Source organism: Schistocerca gregaria, chromosome 3 (assembly GCF_023897955.1).
Source record: "Schistocerca gregaria isolate iqSchGreg1 chromosome 3, iqSchGreg1.2, whole genome shotgun sequence".
Taxonomy (NCBI): Eukaryota; Metazoa; Arthropoda; class Insecta; order Orthoptera; family Acrididae; genus Schistocerca; species Schistocerca gregaria.
Window position 1 is genome coordinate 145,852,073 of NC_064922.1, and position 27,011 is coordinate 145,879,083.

Here is a 27,011-nt window from a genome sequence, read left to right on the forward strand (position 1 = left end):
ACCTCCTTAACATCCCACAGCCTTCACCACTGCCTCCCAGACCTGTAATAACTCATAATCACAAGAACCAGTCACAACAGTACAGTGTTCTCAACCTCTTGTCCAAAGCACTCCCCCCTCTCCCCTCCCCCCCCCCCCCTCTCCCCCGAATTATCTGTATTATCTAACAAGGGTCTCACCTTCAGCCCTAAAACTGCATTCAACCATTATGCTTTGGTGAAGGATCAGTCGCAAAATCTTTCCAATAGGAAATCTGACATTGAACCCTGCCTTGAACAGCTGTGACCATGATCCCAACTTGATCCCCCACCACTACCTCAGTATCCTTCCTTACAAGTCCTCCAAGAATTCCTGTTGCTTCACAACCTTTTGTCAGGTCCCTACAACACAACCCTAATCTGTCATCTGCAGAACTCCAGGCTCACGTTCCGTAAAAGCTGATGACTCCATCATTATCCTCCCGGCAGACAAAGGATCTACCACTGTGGTGCTGGACAGACGGGAGTATGTTAGTGAAGGTTTATGCCAGCTGTCTAACATCTCTACAAACAAGCATCTGCCATCAAGATCCCATCCTCAGGCCCTCACAAGAACTTGCACCTCAATCCACAGAACTTCTGCCCCACCCAAACTACGCACCGCCACCTTTTACCTACTTCCTCAGAGCCACAAACCCAATCATCATGGCAGTCCTATAGTTACTGGCTTCAAAGCACCCTCCAGACATATATCTGCCTTAGTTGATCAATACTTGCAACATGTAGTATAAAGAATTCCCTCCTATATTAAAGATACCATTTCCTAGATTGTCTGAAGTCTGTACCCATTCTTCTCCCACCACACATCTTGCTTGACACCATTGAGGTGATCTGCCTCTATACCAACATCCCCCACGTACATGGTCTGCCAGCTGGTGAACTTTTCCTCAGTCAGTGCCCACCTCCTTCCAAGCCTATGGCATCTTTTTGCTCACCTTAATCAACTTTATACTTGAAACAATTACTTCACCTTTGAGGGACAGACATACAAACAGATCACTGGTATGGCCGTGCGAACCAGGATGGCACCTTCCTATGCCAACCTCTTCATGTGTCACTTGGGAGGGGGCTTTCCTGGGATTGGTAAGCCTTCAGCCCCTGGTTTGGTTCAGATACATTGATGACATCTTTGCTGTATGGACTCATGCTAAGGCTGACCTGTTAAAATTTCTGGAATGTCTAAATACCTTCTCCCAATTAAATTTCACATGATCCTATTCCAAATCCCGTGCCAGTTTCCTTGATGCTGATCTCATCCTCACCGATGGCCAGCTATACTCTTCCTTCCACATAAAACCTACTAACAAACAGCAGTAATTACATTTTTACAATTGCCATTCTTTCCATGTCAAATCTTCTCTCTCATTCAGCATTGGCATTCGAGGCAAGCATATTTGTTCAGATGCAGACTCTTCACAACAATACTCTTTACAACAAGGCTGTCACTTCAGCCTTCATTGGATGTAATTATCCAGCCTAGTTCAAAAGCAGATGATCCAGGCCATCCTGGTACTGCTGATCCCTCATGAAACAGCTTTGGAGCACACCACTTGTCACCCAGTATTATCCTGGTCTTGAATGTATCAATCAGCTGTTTCAGCAAGGCCATGACTGCCTAAAATCATGCCCTGAAATGATGAAATGAGATCCATCCTGTCTGAGGTTTTGTTTGTCACACCTAGAATAGCTTTTCCTCGGCCTCCCAATCTCTGCAATATCCTTGTCAGATCCTATGCTCCTTCTGCAAGCATCTCCCTACCTTATGGCTCCACCCCCTGTGACTGTCCCCACTACAAGACTTGCCCTGTGCACCCTCCTACCACCGCATATTCCAGCCCTGTAACTGGCAAAACATATGCTATCAAAGCAAGAGCCACCTGTGAAACAACATGTTGTATACCAGCTTTTATGTAAACGCTGTTCGGCATTTTACATCAGCATGACTACCATCCAGTTATCAGGCAGGATTAATGGGTATAGACAGAGGATGTGTACAGGCAACACACAATATCCTGTTGCAGAGCACGCTGTACAACATGACAGTGATGACCTTGGTGCCTGTTTCACCACACACGCAATCTGGATTCTCCCCAGACACCAGTTCCTCAGGATTCTGTGTGTAGAAACTAGCATTACAACATGTCCTTAATTCTTGCCACACACTTGGCCTTAATTTATATTAATTTCTTCTGTCTCAGCAGTTCTTCACAGTAACTACTTTCTGTACTCCATTTTAGTTTACTAAATCTTTCATTTTCTGACTGGCCTACCTTTCACGGTCCCTCCTCCCACCTCTGTTACATACAATGTACTTAGCTTTTCACGCTTTTTAACTCGTGCACGATGTTTTAGTAGTAATCTCTGTCTTGCCTATTACCCAACAATCGGTCTTTGCTTCTCATCTCGTCCAGTAAGTCTTTGCTGACCCAGGGTTCTGGGTGAATTTTCTGAACTGTACCCCTTTCTCTCAACCTTTCCAGTCCTTTTCCTTCACCCTTCTATGTTCCCCTTCAATTCTTCTGCTAGGAGGTGGAGCCACTGCCTACGAAAGCTTGTAAACGTTGAATCCTTTCGTGTGTGTGTGTGTGTGTGTGTGTGTGTGTGTGTGTGTGTGTGTGTGTGTGTGTGTGCTATCCATTTACATTATGCTATTGATAATTGAACATTTAAATTGTGTTCTCTACAAGTCTTCAGTATGCAAGCACCAACTCGCTTCTCTTAACACTGTACTTTTACTGACTACGTACTTCAGTATCTTTCTTTATTTCGTGAACATTGACGTTTATCATGTACTCAATGGGATAGGGCACTCATCGATGCCTGAGCATGAAAATATCAATTAATTTCCATTAATAAATAATAGCTGACTTATTCTTTGAGGGCTCCACATCAATCAGTGTTTTGTCCTAAACCCAAATAACCAAACTTAACAGAAAAAGAGGTATATTTTGTTTTCAATTTGGCTAATATTGACCAAAGTAATATGTTATTTTTGTTGTAACGTGAGTTACAGCAAAATTTTATTTTTATATTTAATGTAGGAGTAATATCACCACCATCGTACACACCTGTAAGTTTTTGAATCGGAATAATGTGGATTTCTTATTACTATATTATTCTTCACATCAACCTCAATTCTCCCATGGGTTTGGTTCTTAATTAAACTGGGATAAATCCGCTTTAGTCCAATACGCCAAATGACAGGAGCATCAGCATTGAGATACCTTAAAAAAAAAACCGAAAAGAATGGTTTAAGTGCAATGTGTTTTCCAACATTGTCCATCTTAAGGGCCGGAGATGGTTTGTTAAGATAATTGTTATATTTTAGCACACAACCTCTGATATTGGGAACATAATCCTCTGCAATGTATTTCAGGAGTCAAGCAACCATTATCTGGCTGTCAAGTTAATCGTACATAAATGAGCACTTCAAAAACACACAAAGCCAGAATGTAAAAACAATTAAAATTATTTGGAAATTAAGTCCTATCGTACTTTTAAAAGATGGAAACACAAGATTCTCTGCTCTGTTTAGCCATGTAACTGCAGATCCACCAAAGCATTCCTTCTGTAAAGCAGGTAACAGCAGTCACATTAGCTGCCTCTCTGTGCGCTGCTAGTTTGTAAAAATGTTTACAGCACTGATACACTGCACTGAGCCATTAGCTGATCCATAATATTCCAAAGATGTTACAAAGGGTATGGAAAGACACCACACCAATGGTTATTTGTGCAAAATCATTCACACTTATTTGACTAAACTAACCTTAAAAAAGATCGAGAAAACCATGGAAGAAGGCATTATCATTCTCACCAGTTTGTATATTAAATGTGTTTTCAAACACAACCCAGTGGATTGCTATTTCAAGCTCCTCAGTCAGGCTGAGTTTTTCCTTTCTTACCTACATGTATCACCTCTAAGTCCTCTTTTATGTCTTTCAGGCTGTGACCTGCCTGAAATATATCTTTGTCAACCACCGATCTACTTTAGTTACCCAGTATAAAAGTGTCTGATGCTCTCTATATCTTGCTGAAAATTTCCTATCTGTTTGTCCTATATATTTTGCTTCACACGGTGTACACTGTATTTTATAAATGTCTGCATGTTCAAATTTGCTTACCCTGTTGACAACTTTCTGCTTTAAACTGAAAGGCATGGGAGAAGACTTAAAGATGATACCCATAGGTAAGAAAGCTCAACCTGCTTGAGGAACTTGAAATAACACTCCACTGGGTTAAGTTTGATGATGTGCTTAAAAAACCTTAGTATGATAAATGTGAACAGTTTTGTACAGATAATCATTGGTATGGTGTCTCTCCATGTCCTTAGTAAGAACTTTGGAATGTTATGGAAGTGCTGATGGCTCAGTGCAGTGTATCAGAACCATTGTACCAGGGGCAGGTAATGAGACCATAGTTTACTACCTTACAGAAGCAGTGCCTTGGCAGATGTGTGATACCACGGACAAATGAAGCAGGAGATGTGGTGTTGCCTTTTTTTAAAGTAAGATGAGGACTTCATGTCCATATAATTTTTTTACCTTATGTGCTTCTGAAGTGCAGATGCTTGATTCCCAAGCAAACGATTACATTCCTAATATTAGTGGTTGTATGCTAAAATATTTTTAATGGCATGTGTTATTTTTAATTTTTAATGGAGTTAGAGCAACACTGATTTTTAGTGAATTTTTGGAGGCTTAGAGTGTATCCTTTACATTTTTGGCAGTTCAGGTTATTTCCACTTAAGGAATGGCACAAAAAGAGAATTTGACCATTGTGTAGTTCATATAAGTGCTCTTACATGCTCATCACTTGATGGAAAATAAAACACATTATTTCACTTCATCAAATTTTCCCTTTGTCTTATATATGATCACCAACTGGTCTCTTGATTTAAAAGAAACATTCAGTAGAAAATGAAACTTTCATTGAAAAGTTGTTTTACGTAATTATCACTATGTGGGATAGGGTACCCTTATATTTAGCTATGCCATAAGATGAACATAATAAGTAAGTGTAAGGAAAATTTTTAATATTGTCATTGATTTTTTTAAAGTCAGTGTGAGTAGAGTTTGCTCCTTCCTTCTAGCATAAGTGCAGAGCAGATTTGTCGCTCCAGCTGGTTTGGGCTGCCAGGATCTAAGAACTAACAACTGAAGAAAAATATGTCAATGGTGTCAAGTCCTTATATAGTTACAGCAGAATTTGCTGGAAGTAAATCCACTTCTTGTTCATTACCTTCACCACCACCATTACAGTACTGTATTTTAACATACTTGTCCACATCTTGTGGCCTGGTGGCTGCATTCGTGCTTCCCGAGCACGGGGTCCCAGGTTCGATTCTCGGCACCGGCGGGGTTGGGGATTTTCACGTGCCTCGAGATGACTGGGTGTTTGTGTTGTCCTCATCCTTTCATCCTCATTCCTGAAAGTGGTGAGATTGGACTGAACAAAGATTGCGAAATTGTATGGCTGCTGATAACCACGCAGTTGAGTGCCCCACAAACCCATCATCATCAAAATCATCAACATACTTCTTCACAAGATCAACACAGAGCTCCCAGACATCCACTTCGTGTGTGAAAGTCAGGATACTACGATAAGAAACAAGCCTGAAATGTACTAGTTGTTTAAATATCAGTAATGGATTTCCATTCCTCTTCAGGGAAATTATCTTCTAGAGCAACTGAGACTGTTGCCACATTCATAATTTATGACAACAAGCATTTGAAAAATAGTTAAGTGCATTCTTAGAGCCACAACATTCTAATTAGTAACAAACATTTTCGTAGCCTGTGTGATTCGCATTTTTAACACTGCACTTCCTATCTTCGACTGTAACTGGTCTCTGCAAAACAGCCATTCTGTATAGGCTACGTCAGTCACATCAAACAATTGATTTTGAGCTGAAAGATACTACAAGATAGCAGTCTCAGGAACTATGCTTGTTTAACATACAATTTATCTCTCTTCCAGGGAAGCGAGAATTGTCCGTGAAATTATGTTCGCTATAATATATTATGTATAATCACAGCAAATGTGGCATATAATCCATGTCTCAACAATATTGCAAAGTAGCCAGATTGCTTTACAACTGTGAACAAATAAAATGTAGTCCTCCGAGTTGACATTCGATGCAGTGTTCCACTCTCCCTCCTAGAGAAAGCAATGCATTTTATGGAAACATCCTTAGTTTAAAAGTTTTTGGTCTCCTTACACTGCAGGAAGTTTCTGTATAAACTTTCAGTTATTAGTCACATGATAAGTGTAGAGTGATTGAGAATCATAATATGAATACACTGGTATAAACACCACTTTTTGTGTCCAGTATTATCAGTCATGCTTAGCATCTTTTGTTTCTGTCCTTTGCCATGTAATTTCTATAAGTTTTGTGTGCCACTGGTACATAAATACTCCTGACATGTTAATTTGTCATCGTTGTTGTTGTTGTTGTTGTTGTTGTCTTCAGTCCTGAGACTGGTTTGATGCAGCTCTCCATGCTACTCTATCCTGTGCAAGCTGCTTCATCTCCCAGTACCTACTGCAACCTACATCCTTCTGAATCTGCTTAGTGTACTCATCTCTCAGTCTCCCTCTATGATTTTTACCCTCCACGCTGCCCTCCAATGCTAAATTTGTGATCCCTTGATGCCTCAAAACATGTCCTACCAACCGATCCCTTCTTCTAGTCAAGTTGTGCCACAAACTTCTCTTCTCCCCAATCCTATTCAATACCTCCTCATTAGTTACGTGATCTATCCACCTTATCTTCAGTATTCTTCTGTAGCACCACATTTCGAAAGCTTCTATTCTCTTCTTGTCCAAACTAGTTATCGTCCATGTTTCACTTCCATACATGGCTACACTCCAAACAAATACTTTCAGAAACGACTTCCTGATACATAAATCTATATTCGATGTTAACAAATTTCTCTTCTTCAGAAACGATTTCCTTGCCATTGCCAGTCTACATTTTATATCCTCTCTACTTCGACCATCATCAGTTATTTTACTTCCTAAATAGCAAAACTCCTTTACTACTTTAAGTGTCTCATTTCCTAATCTAATTCCCTCAGCATCACCCGATTTAATTTGACTGCATTCCATTATCCTCGTTTTGCTTTTGTTAATGTTCATCTTATATCCTCCTTTCAAGACACTGTCCATTCCGTTCAACTGCTATTCCAAGTCCTTTGCCGTCTCTGACAGAATTACAATGTCATCGGCGAACCTCAAAGTTTTTACTTCGTCTCCATGAATTTTAATACCTACTCCAAATTTTTCTTTGTCATCGTAGTGAATCATATATTTATTTCTGGACATTTGCTCCTTGCCTCAAAGTATTCTGTTTAGGATTTTCTACCAAATGTGTGTCCGCAGCTCGTGGTCTCGCGGTAGCGTTCTCGCTTCCCGAGCACGGGGTCCCGGGTTCGATTCCCGGCGGGGTCAGGGATTTTTCACCTGCCTCGTGATGACTGGGTGTTTGTGTCGTCTTCATCATCATCATCAATCATCCCCATTACGGTCGGAGGAAGGCAATGGCAAACCACCTCCACTAGGACCTTGCCTAGTATGGCGGCGCGGGTCTCCCGCGTCGCTCCCCTACGCTCGGTAAACGGAGTATGGGACTCATCATCATCATCATCACCAAATGTGTAATTTTGATCCTAAAAGTTTTTGGGAAACCTTGCGTCAAAGGTCCTACAAAGAATGAAAGCAAACCTGCTCACAGCCGTAACACGTTTTGATGTGACACATCTTGGGTTGATGGAGAAATTCAGGAGTGCTGGACCAAAATGAAGGTAGATTCATAATCAGTAAGAATGCATTTCAAGTTATGCTGCAGCTGTATTTGGTTTATGCATTTGGTGGTTTCTACAGATCTCTCTACCTAACTTTTGACATGTCTTGTGCAGTGAAATCATGTATTGTGCCAAAACCTTCAAACATGTGTGGAATATGTGGACAAAATTGCTTTGATGAAAAACTATTTCTCAACACATCTACTATGAATAAAATTGGAGTAGACAGTTTTCATTGCAGAAAAATGTAATCACTAAAACGTAAAACAAACCTTACCCTGGACACTTCAGGATGACTACATGTGAAGAAGTCGATGCATAAATGGTTTGCCAGGTGATAGTACCAGAAGATATTTTACGCTGAAGAGTTAGGAAGCCTTCTGATATTTTCTCTTTGATAGTTTTGTTATCTTTTCCATTTGTTGTAACTGATGACAGGCACTGGACCTGCAACGTGTAGAAAAAGTATGAAGTTTTAGTATAGTTAATGTTACACTTCAGTAAAATCAAAGTATGTACCTTGCAGTATCTGGTCATAATCTCGGAGGACCTGTTCTGAATTATTGAAATTGCATCTGTGCTTCCTCCAAGCAAGTGTGACCTGCATGGAACACCATTATTAAATAATTTTAACAAAGATACCAATGATGATAATGGTGATATTCCACGCTTTTCATTGTGCTGGTTTGTTGCGACATCATCTATGCTGTGCTGTAACATAATTGTGCATATACCAAACTTTACTTGAGTCCCAACCTTTTCGCACTGACTACAGTCTGACCAAAGGCCCCATTTCGTGAACAGTCTTATGGAGCCCTCTAATTGCTTCTCGGGAAGACTGTGCAGGCCATTAGGAGCAGATTCAGGTTTCACCTAGAAAAAGAAAATTGTTAAGTCTTGACCATATGTTGATGTCAATAAATGGGAGGCACTTACTGAGAAAACTAAAAACACTCCTAGCACATGTGTGACACAGGAAACTCCGTCTTGTAGCAATTACCTATTACCATACAGGAAGCAACACTCTGTTATGAGAATTGCAATGCTCAGATTGAGGGCTGTCTAGAATGATGGACCTATGAATGGAGCAGCAAATAATAACTCTATCTTCCAACAGTGATGTGCTTTAAGTTATTAAGCAGGTGCTCAGGGTGCTCTAACAGAGCTACAAAACTTAAGCAAAAGAACAGAAGTGCTAGTTGTGCTTTGGCTGAGAAACAGCAAACTCATCTTCTGATGAACTACAAAAATAAAACCTACTCGTAGAAAGGGCAAAAACAAATTACTACTTTGCGTGTGTGAGACTGACAAATCTAGTGTTGGTTTGGACACACGTGGTGCATTCCAGTGTTCTACAAGACATATAGCAAAGCTTTAGACATATGTGATAAAAGGATATTCTGTTGCTGGGCATAGTGTAATGAAGAAGCATACCATCAGTTTTCCAAAGACTCAGGTTGTGTGTTTATTTGTTGATTTTGGAAAAGCACAATCAGGAAGCAATAGATGTATTGTCATCCAGTTTTGTAAATTCAGATAAAAGATTTACCTTCAGAAGTGCTGACAACCTATGTTGAAGTGAATGGAGACTCTTATAGCATATGCTATTGATGAAAAGCTCTCTGGTTTCCAGATGGCTGGCAGTGCATTAATGGCTACCATAGCTGTGGAGGGAGGCACACCAGTTATACAATTGGTACCACAGTCTAATACATAAAGTCACGACACTGTGTAATCTGAAAGCTGTTACAGTTTCACAGCTGGGGTGACGTTAGCGTTCTGAGCAGTAAAAGCAGACTGTCACATTCATCATAAGGTTACTGTTTGTTGTTCATTGTTTTTGTACCAAATTAATGAAATAAATGTTACACTTTTGTGTTGCATGCATATGGAAATTACCAAGAAACATGGATTATTGTGAAATAAGTATAAAAGCAGCTTAATGTCACTGATTCGGTAATTTAACCTACAACTTATTCAGGAAGAAATGCTTTAGAATATGTGTATAACTGCATTTCCTCCACTGACAGCAAAAGAATAAACACACACATTTCATGCATTGAAAGCATATATTTCTGTTGTCTATTCTTATTACAATAGGCACTTTGATTGACATGTAAAAAATTTTTTTGGAGTCAAAAGGCTTGCCTGTTCCTACAGTTCACTTAATTTTCTAATGCACAAATATTTTTGTAAATGTAATTTCTGTTGTCTCAAAAGTGAATTCATTGAAGATTGTTGTCATTGACTTCTCAGATGTAGCAACAGTTGTGAATTTTTTCTCCTGTGCAAGGAAACAGTTCTATTGCTTTTGACATTTTATCATTGCATCTGTTTTGTTTTCTCTCCAGATGCAGTTATGTTGCCTTATTTGATACTTTTTAAATACTGTAGATATTACATTCCATACAGGTTTCCTACGTTCTGCACTCACTGATATGGCTGGATGTGTAGCGAACGAAACTTCGCATTGTTGGGGAGACTGAATGTCTTCCTGCAAAGGGTCAAGTCTTCTTCTGTTTACTGGCAACTTATTGTTGTCAAAGGAAAACTACATTCTTCAGTAAATATCTGTATGTTATAAGAGACTCATAAACAAAGCTTCCTGTAATGTACTGTTTCATACCTTCCAGGTTCTTAGGAAACTAAAGAATGACAAATGTTGTGCCAATTTTTAGTAATCGTCAATTTTTATATCGCTGCGTATGCTCCCTATTGTTAAAACTGTGTTACAGATGAATATAGATGATACCATTCGTACTCATCTGATATCATATTTGTATGTGTAGCTTGGTGGTTGCTTGGCACATGCTATCGCAGTGGGTGACAAAAATGAGATGGAGTGTGAAGACTGTTATGTTAGACTGTGATCAGTACTGACAGCTGTTTCTGTGCAGCCAACATAGCCAACCATAATTAGTAGATGACAGTGTTTCCAACATATCTATGTGAAGCAGATGTATGTAACACATGGAGCTCAAAATCATTTAAATTTGGTATGGTTTAAATTTGCGACAATATACATAGCACTTACTGCATGTATCAAATTTATTATTAAAGATATTTGATAGCCATTTTGTTACTTCGAAAGATGCATATATTTTACTTTACGCAATTCATTTTATCTGTTGAAAGCAATGTCATTTGTAGCATTTGTGGTAATGTCATCTGCTTCCATATTTCTAGCGTTTTCAATACCCTTAGCAAGTGTAAAGTGTTTATGAACACTGTGGCCACACAGATGATGTATTGGAATCAAACAATATTATGAAAAGGATTTTCTGTTGTTTGAATTGTAATCAAATCTAGTTTTGAAAGATGTAGGTAAAATTCACATAACATTAACAATAATTTTTTGTTACTTTTGCGAAAATATTTAAGTAAAGGTACAATAAATCTGAACTCGTTGAAACATTACACAGTGGGACTAATTTACTCCAGGCTATCAGTTTCACCCAAATCAAGCACAATTACTTCTCAGCATCTCCAGTATCTGATTTCTGACTCTCATTAGACAATCCAGGTTGCTACTCAGTCACTATCACAAAGGAGGTCATCTTCAGTCCCATCAGGATAGCAGGAAATTCTGTTTTTTAAAAACTTTATACAACAGGTTCTTCTGATATCGACTGCCAAGCAGCCAAATTCCAGCAGCGCACTTCTCACACAGAAGCATGTTGCAAACAGTGTCCTGGTGTCAAAGTTCCTTTGTTCATTGTGTAATCTCTATAAAGGCTGAAACACACTTATCATGCTGCCAGAAATAATAACTAGGTCATAGTTTCCTTCTTTCAGATTTTGTTTCATTTGTTTACCATTGTGACCACAAAAACTGTCAGACATGACCACTGATTCTGGGCATAGAAGAGCTCCTAGCTGCTTATTCCAGACTGCTGAAATCCAGTCTAGGTCCACTACCTTTATTATCCACCCACCATCATGAGCTCCTACAGTGAAGCCAGGTGGGAAGCCTTCTCCATTGGGGAGGGTTTTCTGATTAAATAGCACATACAATGGCAGTTTTCATCCATCAGCCATAATGCTAAATATCACTGTGCATTACTGCTTTTCAGAACCACATACACACATGTGACACTGTGTTCCCCTATGTTATTTACTGCAGTGCTGCTCGGCCTATCAAAATGGACCCACACTTTGTCTGCATTCCCTGTTTGGAAAAGGAAATAACAATTTTTGTGTCTAAATCAGATTACGTAACACTGAAAATATATCAGACTGTTACCATAAGCCTGAGGCAGTTTTTGCGCAATTGTAGTTAGGTAGTGAACAGATTGTTTTTTGCATTGATTGCTGAACCCACCCGTACGAAACTTTAAATACTACTGGCGAAATGTTTCTTCTGTCTGCTATATTGCAGCCTTCAGTTTGAATTATTTCCATCATTAACGGCATATACACACATCCTATTTTGAATTACAAAGCCAAGCAAGTTTTTTTCCACATTTAGTTCTTTGAACTTTCTGACCTTGAAATGCACACTGACTTTCCGAACTGTTTAGGAGTCTCTCTTCACTTACAAATCAGACATTTTCTTTTTTTTTTCATTTTTTTTTTCATCAATGTCAAATCTGTGTCAGGCTTTCTGTTTTCTGTGTTCCTTTGCATGGCTGCTAAATTGAAGTTTAAATTTCACTGTGTAACTAGCGTGCTTCTTTCCTATCATTGCCTACAAACCGAAAATCAACTTGTCTCTTGCCCCCAACTTCCTTACTTTGTCCCTTGATTAGTCATGTTACCGTATCTCCTAATAAATCTGGTTTTTTCACAACACAAGTGTATGAATAGGTGGAGATTGTCGGCCACGTAATAGCAGAGCAGGTGAAGCTGCAATTTTAACAAAGCAAATATATTCTGCCAATTTAATAGTTACATAGTAGTTATGCGAGAGCTGAAGAAGAAAGAGGACAGAGGTGAACATCAAAGTACTTTCTAATTGAACTTTCTCATAAGTTTTAGTGTGGTCTATAGTAAGAATTAACTTTTTACTATAATTTAATACCAAAAGTTTAGTGCATCCTATATTTATGGGCAGCCTGTATTCACGCAAATATGGTGCTTGCCAGACCACGTAAACTTAGGTTGCTCTCATTTGAACCCCACCTGCCATAATGAGAAATTGTGTGTTTCCACCTTGTTCTTGCAGAGACACTGGTGCTACCATGCACTTCATAAACCTCATAAATTTGTCTATGAAGATTTGACATGTCTGGGGCACGTGCAGGCGTACCACACACACACACACACACACACACACACACACACACACACACACACACACACACACACACAAAGAATATCCAAACTGCTTTTTTGTATAATGAAACATACTGATTTAATTACAAATTATGATTCAAAAATAGTAGTTTTTTAGTGATGAAAAAGTCATTTAATGAATAACTTTACATATAGACATATAAAAGTAGCTGTTAAAACTCGTAAGAAGTTACAAATTTTTGAAGATTGCTGCAAATAAAATCCTGACTATCCTCGTGCACTGCACTTTAACTGAAATCTGTGTGGATATGAAGTTAAAACATGAATTTCGTAATAACTTTGAATGTTTATAGTCGTGTGATAAGTGTGAAAGCAGGAAACAATGCACAGAATGACAGCAATCTTCACAACTGTACCTTGATACCCTTTTAATCTTTCTTCTCTCTGCATCCCGAACATAGCCGTAAATTTCCCAAGTGCTTGTTGGGTGATGATTCTTTGCAGTGGATGGAATTATTGACAGAAAATGTTTTATCAGTCAGTCACATAAGGTTGGTGGTTGAAAATGGAGGACCTGCTACTATTCATGCAAATTCCTCTTTTTAATATTTTGAAATGATGTTCTAAATAATAGCAATACAGAACCCTTTGGGATTTCTCTGACCACCTTTTTTTCTGAACAAAGCATGTGCATTCCACAGAGCTAGTTCTGTGACATGGAAAAGATTTTCTTGTTATATTTCTTTCCTCTTTTATGAGTAGTCAGTTTGTTAAATCAATTGCTGGTCCACCTTGTCTACTTTGCTCATCATGCCATTGTATACTGCGACAGATACTGGCTTCAACAGTTCCGAGTCTTATCTACACAACTTTTCTTTCAGCATTGTGAATTGTTAGCGAGATAGACACATCTCTTTCCTTCTCCTACCACATTCTTCACCACAGTTTCTTATCACAAAGTGATCAAAGCTTGTCATTTCTGGAGTGCTTGATGGATACTGTGCCCATATGTATTTCCCTTTATAGAACGTCAAACAGTCATCAGTTGTATATCTCGTGTCTGGCCAGCACAAACTTATGAATTTGTTGTTGAGGTGTTCAAGTATTGACAGATTGTATTGAGCTTCAGTTGTGAAAGGTTCACAGGATTGTACAAAGAATTGTCAGGAAAACGGAGCACTTTTTCAGCATCAGAAATTGAGAGAAAGAATCAATACCTGTCAAAATCAGTGTAGCTAACATAGGGTGTTATGTCGGATACATTTTGTAGTGGGGCTTCATCACAGTGTTTGAAGCAATACAACAGCGATAAATGCTAGCATTTCATCACAGGTAATGTCTTTCCACTGAGAAATAAGTTGTAGTTTAGCATACTTGTTTGCCTCTGTGACAACCCTTTTTATCAAATAATCATCCATGACTTGCTCCACATAACACATGACATCATTTGTACAGTTGTTCATTACATGTATTTCAAGGTTTCTTGTGAACAGAAATCTTGGAAAAAGTTGGCCGGAGCGCAGTAATTATATCTGTCTCGTTTGGTGAATTATCATCAGTTTGTCTGCAGTGAACTATTCTTCTCTTGCTGAACGGCTAAATTTAATGTCAAAGTCAGAATCACTATAGTCATTGGTTTTTGGTGTCACAGCCTAAACAATAACACAGAACAGAGGCTGAAAGTGCAAATTTTGTTGTTGAGTATCCAGAGCTGCACACAGTAAAGTCAGTATTTTCTGGCATGTTGAACAAAATATGGTAGCTGGACTATAAATTTAGGACTTAATGCTCTCTGGTGGCTGAATACTTAACTATCAGCACTGGAAAGGATACAAGAAGGGTTTTATTTTTTCAATGTTTGTTCTTAAGCTGTCTGAGTATACTTGGGATTTTAAGTTTCTGTCAAAATAAAAAAACAATATAACTCAGGATGTGCGATAGTAGAGCTTTCTACAGCTGTTCTTCATTTGGCCGTGACTAGATCGTGCTTTCAGGCTTTTGTGGCATTGGATATCACTTCAGTAGCAGACAACACACTGGAAGAGAGAATTACGTTCAGGGCAATATACTGGTTGGCGGGCTTCAGGACTACTTGATGTCATGAATCTTGATGAAGGAGAAACACTTAAGAAATGTATTGTTTCCACTCTGTCACTGCTATATATGAATGCTTATTAATGGTTGCAGATTTAATTTGAAACAACCAGATATGATTTGCTAATGGTTGAACTAACACACGGGTGAATAGGGGAGGCTAAAGAGCTGTGACCATGTGCCTAGTACCAGTCCCATTTCTCTGTTGACATTTTATTACTGGTATGCACGTTGTTTATATTGAACTCACATGCATGACACGTCCTTTTAGTCACTGTGTACTAGACATAACATTCAAATCTAGTAAGGTTCAGTTTGCACTCACATTTGGCACTACTTTTACAACACTGTTTCCACTTTGGTTAGTTGTAGGCTGGAAATTTCCCCATGAAAATTACTGAAGCTTGAATGAAATGTTTTGTGGGACACTTACTGTTTGATATCATTCCCACACTTTGAAACACTCGAGCCGTTTAAAATAGGAAGACAAATTCCTTTTCCAGTGAATTTTCTAGATAAAATTCTTCCCCGCATTCCATTTCTAGTGATTACTTATCATTGATATTTATTTCACCTTTAACTTCCAATAATATTCGACATAACCTGTTTCTTAAAATTCTCCTAGTCTCCACTCGTAATACAATCCACTTATCACTCAACTCAGACTGACCCCTGGAAAACACATGTGTGCTCAAATTGTAAAACATTGTCAGTTGTACAGTGCCCAACAAATGACTGTCTCACAGAGAGCTACCAATCCCTCCTTCCCTCAGTAGATAGGGTACACTTGTAGTATGCAAGACTACTGCCACCAAGTGATTTAATGTAAGTGTTTGTTAATGGTAAATTGATTGGCGAAAAGTGGTGAAACTTTGTATTCATAGTGCCTAAATTCTTTCCCTTAAAACTGCTCAGGCAGCAGTAGATATCAGTTTGGTGTTGACATTGGACTACCGACAAGGGGGAAAAGAGGTTCAGATCAGTGTCTAGTCCTAGTTTTTTATAGTTTCCAGCAAAATGTATAGAAAGATGTAAGAATTGTACTGTAAGTAAATCTTGATTAACTCAGTTGTTTGTGCCATAAACTTAGTGCTATCTTTACTGACACTAAACTACAACAAGAATGCAGATAAGTTTGTTGAGACAGTCAAATGTTGAGTTAGAATCAGTATCTATAAGAAAAGTTGAATTGATTTTTGAGTTGCCAGCTAACAATGATGGCATTTTAATCAAAGTTTCCGGAGAAGAATACATCATGTAATTTACATTATCCTATTGGATTATCTTGTTGTTCCTCTAAAGAACTTCAGCTGAATAGATTAAAATATTATGAACATATTAAACAAATGTAATGGATTGATCTATTAGGTACTTACAACTAGTGTAGGTTCAGAAGTATCCGCAACTTCAAGGAAGTAAACATTGTAAATCCTGTTCCTGTGTTTACAGATATATTGTCCAGAGATTTCCTTCCCAAGGGCATTTATGTACAAACTCTTTCCTCCTTCTGAAATGATAATGTATTCTTTTTCCTCGATGAGTGACATAACTTGAGAAGAAAGTTCTCTGTAGTACCAAGTAACATCATTTGTTTCCATTTCATTTGGTGCTGTGCACACACTGCAGTTTAACCTTGGCAAAAGAGAGAAGAAGAAGGAGGTTATCTGGCACTGTGCATTCTATGAGCAGGGATACAAGCAAAAAGTCAGCACTAAGCAGGTTGAAATGGATACAGGATGCTGCAGTTATGCAGAGATGAAGAATCTTGCAGTGGACAGACTGGAGTTAGGGCCTATATGAATTTAGCCCTTAAAGATGCACTTGCCCATACAAGCTGTAATGTCAAGATGCATATGTAAAAATAAAAATTCACTGTCGTATTTGAACAACACGAGCAAATGATTACAGATGATCACATAATTTGCATATCAGGACATTCGGGTATCCTGTTTCCTGTTTTCTTGTTTTGATCAAAGCTTAAGAAAATACTGAGATTAATGTCTGTGATGATGAGTCCATATTACCTGGTTTGTGTTCCTTCAAAAACCATTAATGCTTCTGGGATAACTGACTTTCCAGTCTTAATGTTCTGGGAAAAATTATTTAAACACTCATAATATTTTTGCCATGAATTCTTGATTAAGGTAATCTTCTGGGAATCTTTACCAAGATACTCCATTTCCGTATAAGCTCTGTCAGTATTAGTATTTGCAATATTTACTCTTAACGTCTTCAGAAAATTGTTGGAAGTAGATACTGAATGATGGTGCAAAATGTACAAAAGGAAGTACATTGATGCAGCAAAGTATTTTGTGCTCATTGATGGATACCTGGGGAGTTCACAGGCAAACCTCAATAAATATAACAGTGTGTTCAGTCAAACATTTCATTCGCAGCACGTCTTCCATGCCCTTAGATTGCAATTGTTTTTATTTGGTTACCAATGGAGTTTCAGTAGGTTACTTATATTATGTGTCATTTGTTTCCTATGTTTCCTCCTTCTGTTGTTCTTCTTCATATTCTGTGCAACTTACTGCAGTTACTAACACAACATATTTCTGGTAGTTTCTCTGGAGAAGTTCATGTAAAAGTTTGATTTCTTAATGTCAGAATGCTCTTATTACACACAAATTAATTGTATATGTTGTGTACTTTCATTATATAGATTATTTTAAAATTAGATATTGGCATCTCTGAGTGTTCATGTTAATTGTAATATTTCACTTTCACTGTGTCAAATTTAGTTAGAGAATCTCCTAAACTCATATGTTGCCAAAGAATTGAGTTGTAAGAAGATGAACTTTTTTTAAGATGTGCCATTATCTTAAAATGAGTGACAGGTTTTGTTGCTTTTTTAGTTAAGATGATTCCATTCACACATTAGTTTCACAAGTATATTATGCTTCATACAAGCTTGTAAATGAAGTTTTATTTCTAAAACAGATACCACATAGTTGGTTATTTGTGTCAAAGGTTTACTTTGTAACGCCACCAGATTATTAATTATAAAATGGAAACTACTATACAACAATCAATCTTTCCAAAGGAACATTCACAACTGAGCATTATAGTAGAGATTGAAAATATCAATTCAGTTGTAAGATTTTTTAATTTTCCATGACTTATTTCAGGCTCTTATATGCCCATTATCAGGCACGATAATTTTTTGTTGAGACCCTAAGTGCTGCAATGGAGAGTATAGGACACGGTGTACCACCAGCGAGTGCTGAGCCCGGACTAGTTATCCCACAGTTCTTAACATGAAATAATCATTGTACGTTAGAGTCAAATCACAGATTTAACATGTTGGTAATATGTTAACTGAAGACTCTTGAAAAATTGTCACTAAAAATATTATGGGGCTATGGATCAGTAAATTTTCTGTGTTTTTGTACTTAATTGAACCGAAATGCGAGCAGATTAGTTCAAGCTCTACATCATTTCTAAATATTTATAATGAAAATTCTTCAGCACACATCCCCCCGGTGTGGGGCTTTATTTATTTATAGAATTTAAGTAGTGTATTCTGTGCATGTAAGAAGAAAGATGGAATTTTGTTGTTTCAGGTTTTGGGTTTTTATTGATTTACTGCTGAACATGGCAATATGTCATGAGTGTTAAATATGTACGGGAAGTGGATATACGTCATAATCTCCTCCTCCCCCCCTCTCTTTGTCCATCTTCTCCTCCTTCCCCCCTCCCTCTGCCTGTCACTTCCTGCCCCATTCCTCAGTCCATCTCCTCCACCCCCTCTCTCTGACCTTGAGCCTTATTTATTGTTATTACAACTTCAGATTCTGTAGTGTTGTAATCATAAGTAAATAAACCATGGCAGCACATTTTCACAGCAGAGCACAATGCAGCATTTTCTTTCTCACAATAAGTTTTAACAGAAAAGTGGTGACTTATATATAAATCACCTACATCTGTCCGAATGTTCATTTGAGTATTATGTAAAAATTTGTAGTATATCGGGCAAGAACTTTTCAACATTTTTGGTAACAGTGTTTGGTGTGTATTTTAAGTGTCTCGTTAGGTGTACAAGATCGCATATGTATTTGAATGCAACATTGTGTCAAAATTTCAAAGCAATCTGTGAAGGACATTCGGACATTTAAGATTTTGAACAAATGAAGATTTACTTTTTTTGTAAGAAAAATGGCAGGGAATTATTATGCTTTCATAAATCTTCTAAAATTGGGGGGGGGGGGCACTTATGCATGTACAAGCGTGCATTTGTGTTTAATGGCAAAATTTTGAAATATAAAATCTTTTGTTTTAATAAAAGGAATTGGTTGTTTGTAAGAAGAAAACTGTTAAACACATATTTTCAATTTATTTTGTTTTCCTCTTTCAGGAGAATAATAATGCGCCTTATTCAAATCCTGAACTTGACATGATAACCAAAGATATAGAGGAACTCGCCAAAGAAAAACATATCCTCGAGACTGATATAGCACAAAAGGAAGCAGATATTAAAATTAAAAATGGTGAAATTAAAAGTCTTCAGGTAGGTTATCTTTCTTTGTTCATTAAGTGTGCATATTCTAGAAGGAAGTGACAGGATCATTAGAGTAACCTGTTTATTCAACAGCCCCCTTATTTAATTTGTTCATTGATAAATTATCCTAATCACTGATATTTAGTAACAAATTGACAGCTATACATATCAAAAACAGAATTTGGTAAGTTACATGTGGACTATGTTTGAATAAAAGTTTAGCTATTTTTGGTTGAGAGAATTTAAACAAAGGTGAGCACGATTAAAAATGGAAAACTGAGCTTGAAATGTAGATCACAGAAAAATTAAAAGCTGTTATCCTTAATGTCTACATCCATTTGAACAAGCTTACTGCAAACTAACCTTGGTTTCCCTCTACAATTTCTACTTCTTACATTTCCCTCCATTACCAAAATGGCACTTTCTTGGTCCACAGGATGTGTTCTGAAAACTGATCCCTTCTTTCAATCAGGTTTGCTAAGTTGCATTTTTTTCCTCTATTCAGTTCTGCACCTTTTCATTTGCTCTGCCCATCTAATCTTCATCATTCTTCTACAGCACCACATTTCAAAAAATCCCATTCTCTTCTTGTCTGAAATGTTTATGTTCCACTTTTCAGTTCTGTTGAAGTTTATGCTCCAGACAAAAATACATTCAGTAAAGACTTCTTTACATTTAATTTTATATCTGATGTTAACAAATGTCTGTTTTTCAGAACTATTTTTTTCGTGTTATCGCCAGTTTGCATTCCATGCCCTCTCTGCTTTGGCCATCACTTATTTTGCTGCTCAAATATCAAAAATTTATCTCCTATTTTTAGTGACACATTTCCTAATATAACTCGTTCAGCATGGCCTGATTTAATTTGACTACGTTCTGTTACCCTGATGTCACTTTTGTTTACATTCATCTTGCTTCTTCAAGTCCATTTGTGTCTCAGATAAAATTGCAGTGTTGTCAGCAAATCTCAGTTTTTATTTCTTCTTGCAGAATTTTAATTCCTTTTTGTAATTTCTCCATGGCTTCCTTCACAACTTGCTCAGTGTACACACTGAATAACATCGAGGATACAGTGCAACCCTGTCTCTCTTCCTTCACAATTACTGCTTCCCTTTCATGTCTTTTTACTCTCCCAATTGAAGTATGGTTTCTACACATGTTATAAATAAACTTCTGCTCTGTTTTTTTTATCTGTGCTTCTTTCAGAATTTCAAAGAGTGTATTCCAGTCAACAATGGAAAAAGTTGGTGTAAGACTTCCTTCAGTATAATCATAGGGTTGAATTGCCACCCATTTTCCAATACTTCTCTGGAACCCAAACTGATCTTTCCCAAGGATGGATTCTACCAGTTTTTCCATTTTTCTGTAATTAATTTGTATCAGTAGTTTGTGACCAGGACTTGTTAAAAACTGATAGATCAGTAATATTCACACCTGTGAGCACCTGCCCATTTTTGAAATTGGAGTTTGCTTGTCTCATATATTTTGCACACCATATAGAATAGTTTTGTTGTGGCTGGCTCTCTCAAAAGTCTCAATAATTCTGAGGGAATGTCATATGCTCTAGGCTTCTTGTTTTGAATTGGATCTTTCTGTTCCCTGCCAAAGTGTTCTCCCAGTATCATATCTCCCTTCTTGACTTTTTAAGTACTGGCTCTTCCCTCTGTGAAATATTGTCTCTTTTGTGTTTATGGTTCTTTGCTGTGGTAGAAGTACCTTCAGCCAGACAGGACACCAGTTATGAAACACAGACAGCTTTATTATGGATATATACTTAACTCGGTGACAAAACAGCGACAAGATGTGTAACTATGCTTGCCCCATGGACACAGTTTGTACCTCACAAGTCCAATACTATGACAAGATATGTGAATATGCTAGCCCTGGTTACACAATTTGTACATCACTAAAGTCCTGGGTGATTGTTTTGTACTAGAAACACGGTAACTGAAGTGATGCATAAACTTGGGGTAGCGGGCTTGGAGGCTAATGCAGGATTGAATCTAGGCTCTCGACACTGTATGTAAATATTGGCATGGAGATACCACTTTGCACACTTCCTGAGGTGGAGCCCAGTGTGCACCACTTAGGTGGCCTCTGATGATCTGTATGGGCAGTTGCCTGGCACAGTGTGTAACAGTGATTGACACCACATTCCTCGCTGCCCCTACCCCCCCCCCCTCAATCCCCCCCCCCCTTTGCACCATCATTGTGTACTGTGATGGCAAGTACAAGTAGTAGGGTGGGAGATCTGGATTCAGATGCAGGTGAAAAGACAAGAGTTGTGGTGACGGCGGATCGCAGATCCCCTTCCTCACGCTTCCATGCTCCTGGCAAGTGTTCAGAAACATCAGCCGAAAACCACACACATTGTGCATGGTTGCACCCAAGAACTGTGAAGTTGCTGATTAAATATCTGCAACTGATAATGGTGAGGTATCCAGAAAGGCAGCAGGTTTGAGCATTGCAGACTGCTGTGGCAGGAGCTGTGGTACTGGTGGCAGCAGCAGAGGCCCTGTGTTGATCTCTGCGGGTGACTCACCCCAAGGGGAAGACTGCACTGGGCATGGGGAAGATAGGGATGGCTGGTACTGCAGAATCGTGTGAGGTTCAGCACCTGTGAACAAACATCTGCAGCAGTATAACACAGTGAAGAGAAGTGCAACTGATTCTAATGCTGCTAATGCACTCCAGACGATCCCCTCAAGACATAAAAGGCCCAAAGCACCTGTTCCCAATAATGAACACCTGATAGAACACTTTCCCCTGGGCCTGAACTTTGTGCACTGCAGAATAATGTAGGACTTCAGTGGTGCATGCATTAGACCATAACTGTAATTATATGTGCAGCAAAGTGTGCTTCCAGTTGTGCACAGTACTCAGCCTAGTCATCCCACTGGCCATCAAAGTCTCTGAATTCGGGTTCCAACATGGATGTTGCTTGTGGTGCTGCTGCTGCTGTACATTGAAGCTGAAGAAACCGAGTAATGCATTTGAGCACTGTTGTCTGCTGCCCTTGTAACTGTGAAACCTGAGTTAGCGATAGTTCCAACATTGGATTAGCGATGAAGACTAGTGACTACAGCCGCACATGAAGAGAAATGCTGCTGTACCTGCCAGCAACCTAGAACCAGACAGTTACTGAAACAGAAACTAGCCACAGTCCCTTAGTAGAATGTGTAGCACATAATAGACATATTGACAATGTCAGTTAAGCCCCTGGAAACACCAGCTATTGCTGTTCATTGTCTGACCATGTGGTGGTGGGAACCAACCGGGAACATTGTGCTGATGAAAAGTACCCCGTTGCCAACTTCGGTGTCCGGAGTTGAGCTGCTATGAGAGGGAGATACCTTTAAGTAGGTTACAGGAACACAAAGAGCATTATTATGGAGACAAAAAGGCAACAAGATCTGTGAATATGTTAGCTCTGGTGATATGGCTTGTACCTCATACAAGTCAAATCAGTAAATCGTAGGAGCAGCCGAAGTCCAGGTCACAGTTATTTACTGGAAATATTTCAATGAAGTCCTGTATGAACTTGTGAAAGCCAACTCAAGAGCAAATACATGACCCCTTCCAAACACCTGGCACTGCACCTACTTCCTGGAAGCGTTGCCCTGTTCGTGGCTCTCCATTGGGAACTAGTACAAACCGCTTGGCCAGCCTCTGGTGATCTGCACAGACAATTGCTACTGCCAACTGTTGAATCTCGGCATATGTTGCCTGGCATGGTGTGTGTAACAGTGGGTGATACCAGAGCCTTCTAGTAAATTCCCTTGTACTGCCCTTGTATATATTTCTTCCATCTTTCAAATTTCCTTTCTTTGCTCAGTACTGGCTTGCCATGTGAGTTCTTGATATTCATACAGCTGCCTCTCCTTTCTCAAAGATCTCTTTCCCTCCCTCTCCCCCCCCCCTCCCCCCCAATAGGTGGCACGTATTTATCTACTACCTAGTTTTGCATGCCTGTAAAACCTGACATTTATTCTCTAGCCATATCTGCTTAGCTGTTTATTTATTGTGTCACTCAGTTTTAGGATTATGTGCCTCAATCTTAAAAACTGAACCCTTACAAAATAACTTAGTTGTCCGTCTGTCTGTCCTACGGTTAAGAACCCGTTTTCTCATGAACAGGTAGACGAATCAAGCTTAAATTTAATTTTCTAAGTCAGTTCAATCAAAAGATGTGGGCATTTATGTCACATATTTTGTATTTGATAACTCACTCATCAGAGCCTATAGGGTGCTTCCAGTTGACCTAGAATCATGAAATTTGGCAAGAAGCAACATTTCACACAACAAGTAAAGGAAAAATTCCGAAAATTGTTAGTTTGTAATTTATCACATGAAAAAATATTTGTTGCCATTTTTATCTGTCTGTCTATTAAGACCCATTTTTCTCTGGAACTGGGTGGCATATCAATTTCAGATTTACGTCTCATATTAAGGTCTACGATCCCTTGGTGGAGAAAAAAAAATTAAGTTTCTAAGTCAATGCAATGAAAAGATTTGACCATTTATTTCACATATTTTGAAACTCGCAGACTCGCTCATCAAAACCTGTAGGATACTTTCTGATGGCCTAAAATCATGGAATTCAGCAGGAAGCAGGGTTTCACTGTACAAGTGAAGTAAAAAATCGGAAACATGTTAAATTTTAATTGTGTCAAATAAAAAGTATCTTTTTTGGCATTTGAGCATGCGTGCACCTGCTCAATTTGTTAGTTTCATATTTTTTTCATTTGTCGCATAAATTCAATATTTCGTGTGTTGCACAAGGATTTTTACTGGGCCTCGTTGTTTTACATATTTGATCCTCTGCTGCCTTTTCTACTTCATGTCACAAAGCTATCAATTTGTCTTTTATTACATTTCTTTACCTAGTGTCAGCCAATTGTTGACCAATGCTTTCTTCCCATTCTGTAATGTATTTCAAACCTTACAATGTCTCCAAGTCACTGCCACATGTACAACCATCTTACATGATTCTTAAAGCAAGTGTTGTCAATGATTAAATTATGCTCTGTGCAAATTTCTACTATTTGGGTTCCTCTTTTTCATTCCTTTCCTCCCCCAGTTCACATTCTTCTACTAATTTTCCTTCTCCTTTCGCAGCCGTTGAAATTCATTCTCCCATCGTATTTAAATTTTTCTCTCTCTTAAATATCAGAATAATTCCTTTTATCTCATCATACATTCTTTGAATCTCATTGGCAGAGGTAATTGGTATATAAACTTGTACTACTGTGGTGATTGTTGGCTTCATGTCTATCTTGAGTACAATATTGTGTTCACTATGTTGTTCATACTTACCCATATTCCATTTCCTTATTCATTATTAGACCTACTCCTGCGTTACTTCTATCTGTTTTTTGTATAGACCTGTGTACTAAGCAGATCAGAAGTCGTGTTCTTCCTGCTACCACACTTTACTAGTTCCCACTATATCTATCTTCAGCTTACCCATTTCCCTTCCTAAATTTTCTTACTCATCTACCCAATTAAGTAGTGTAATGTCCCAGGCTGCAACCCACAGAATGCCAGTATCTTTTTTTTCCCCCCTGATGTTATCGGAGATCCAAATGGGGGCTATTATACCTCTAGAATATTTTACACAAGAGGATAACAAAATCATCAAGCCACGTAGTAGAGCTGTATGTTGTCAGGAGAAATAGCTGTAGTTTTCTCTTGGTTTCAGCTGTTTACATTACTGACATGGCAAGGGCATGTTGGCTGAATGTTACAGGAATAGCCAGCCAGAGCTCGAAGGAAGATATAATATAAAATGTAATGTATATGATTACTGATGAATTAAGTATTGTGTCTCCACTAGAGTTCTGATTGGCTATTACTTCTGTATTTCCATAAGCTTCCCTGTTTAGATACCAATCTTAGTTTAATTGCAAGAGATAGATACCGTAAATGGTGGATCAGTGCATTGTGCACTGAATATTACTGAAGCTTGTGGAATGAGGTTACAATGTTTACACACATTAAAGTAGACAAGTTAGAATTTTTGCGTTAACTCACCCTTTTTAGTGTCTCAGAATAATTTATTAATATTATGTAACAAAATTTCAGAGTGTTCACAGTGGCATCTTCCTTTAAAGACATCATCAGCTAACTATGTTGATCACTTTCAGATGTCTTCTTGTTCTTCATCATTCAGTGACAAGTGAAAATGAAGTGGGAGCAGAAATATAGTTGCCCAAGTGAGATTCTGTTCAGCTGTAAAATTTGTCGGAACAAGAATGTTCATACTACTAAAAACCGTAAAACAACATTGGTTAATCTAGGTCATAGTTGGATCAGGTGTCATATTACTACAGTAATTCTAAGTTTTCTTCACTATTATCTTTGTAGTTACTTTGATATAGAGTTCCACTTCCATGAGCGACTTTTTAACCAACCCCTTTCCCTGTGCTTTGTCTAGTGATGCCCAACAAAATTGTATTTCACTAACACGTTTTGCCAGTATATATCTTTAGGTACGGAAACTTTAGGATTACGAATTGGTAATAATTCGACAAAAATAATCAGTTGTTTAAAATGTAATTTAATTGGTCAGATAAAAAATCTTCTTGCCAAGTGGCAGCAGGAGAACACACATGTAATGGTGCCAAAGTTTGGCATTGAGAAGTCTGTGAAGGGTGATCCACAACATGAGACATGAAGTGCTGAATAGAAAAATTATTCTTTTTGAATGACAGTGTATGATCCCATATGCTCACAGCACACTGAATCAGTTGCCTCAGTTAGAATGGGAGGTCACCACCCATCCACCTTACAGCTACAACCTCATGCCCAGTGACATCTCTAACATCACACTGTTTTAGTAATATGGCGACAGTCTTAGAGCAGTAATATGGTGACAGTCTTAGAGAGTTATCATGATATTATTTGACTGCTCATTGTGCCAGTGGATCCTGCTCCTAGCAGAAAGGTTGAAGGTGAAGCAGGAGAATTGAAGGTAAAGGACTGGTGAGGTTTAGGAAAAAGGATATAGTTCAGAAAATTTGCCCAGAACCCGAGGTCAGGGGAGACTTAGTTGACAGGATGATAAGGAAAGACTGATTGTTGGGAACTGCACCAGATGAGATTTGAAAACATTAGAAACTTATGTGTGTTCTGCTGCTGCTGCATGGAAAATGGTAATACTGTATCTTCTGAAGGTTGGAGCGATATCAAAGTAAGGAGAGCTCTTCCACCTTGCTATGTTTGTCAGTTGACTGCAGTAATGACATGCGTTTAGGATGCACTTTTGTCATGCCTTTGTTCACAGCAGGTGCATGTTGTGCTGGTAATGCACTTCCAGATGACTGAGCTATGTGAAGAACT

At 38.4% G+C, this 27,011-nt stretch overlaps 1 protein-coding gene across 13 annotated transcripts in view; it reads left to right on the top strand.

The window, feature by feature from the left end:
- Nucleotides 1–27,011, top strand: part of LOC126354419 (epidermal growth factor receptor substrate 15-like 1) — a 188,561-nt gene that overhangs the window by 36,575 nt on the left and 124,975 nt on the right. For all 13 annotated transcript variants that reach the window (XR_007565323.1, XR_007565325.1, XR_007565326.1 and 10 more), the window contains exon 9: nucleotides 19,527–19,679. Coding sequence is in view for 9 of the 13 variants with exons in the window: in XM_050004045.1 (XP_049860002.1) it covers nucleotides 19,527–19,679 (153 nt within the window). In the remaining 4 variants the exon portion in view is untranslated. The remainder of the gene's footprint in view (nucleotides 1–19,526; nucleotides 19,680–27,011) is intronic.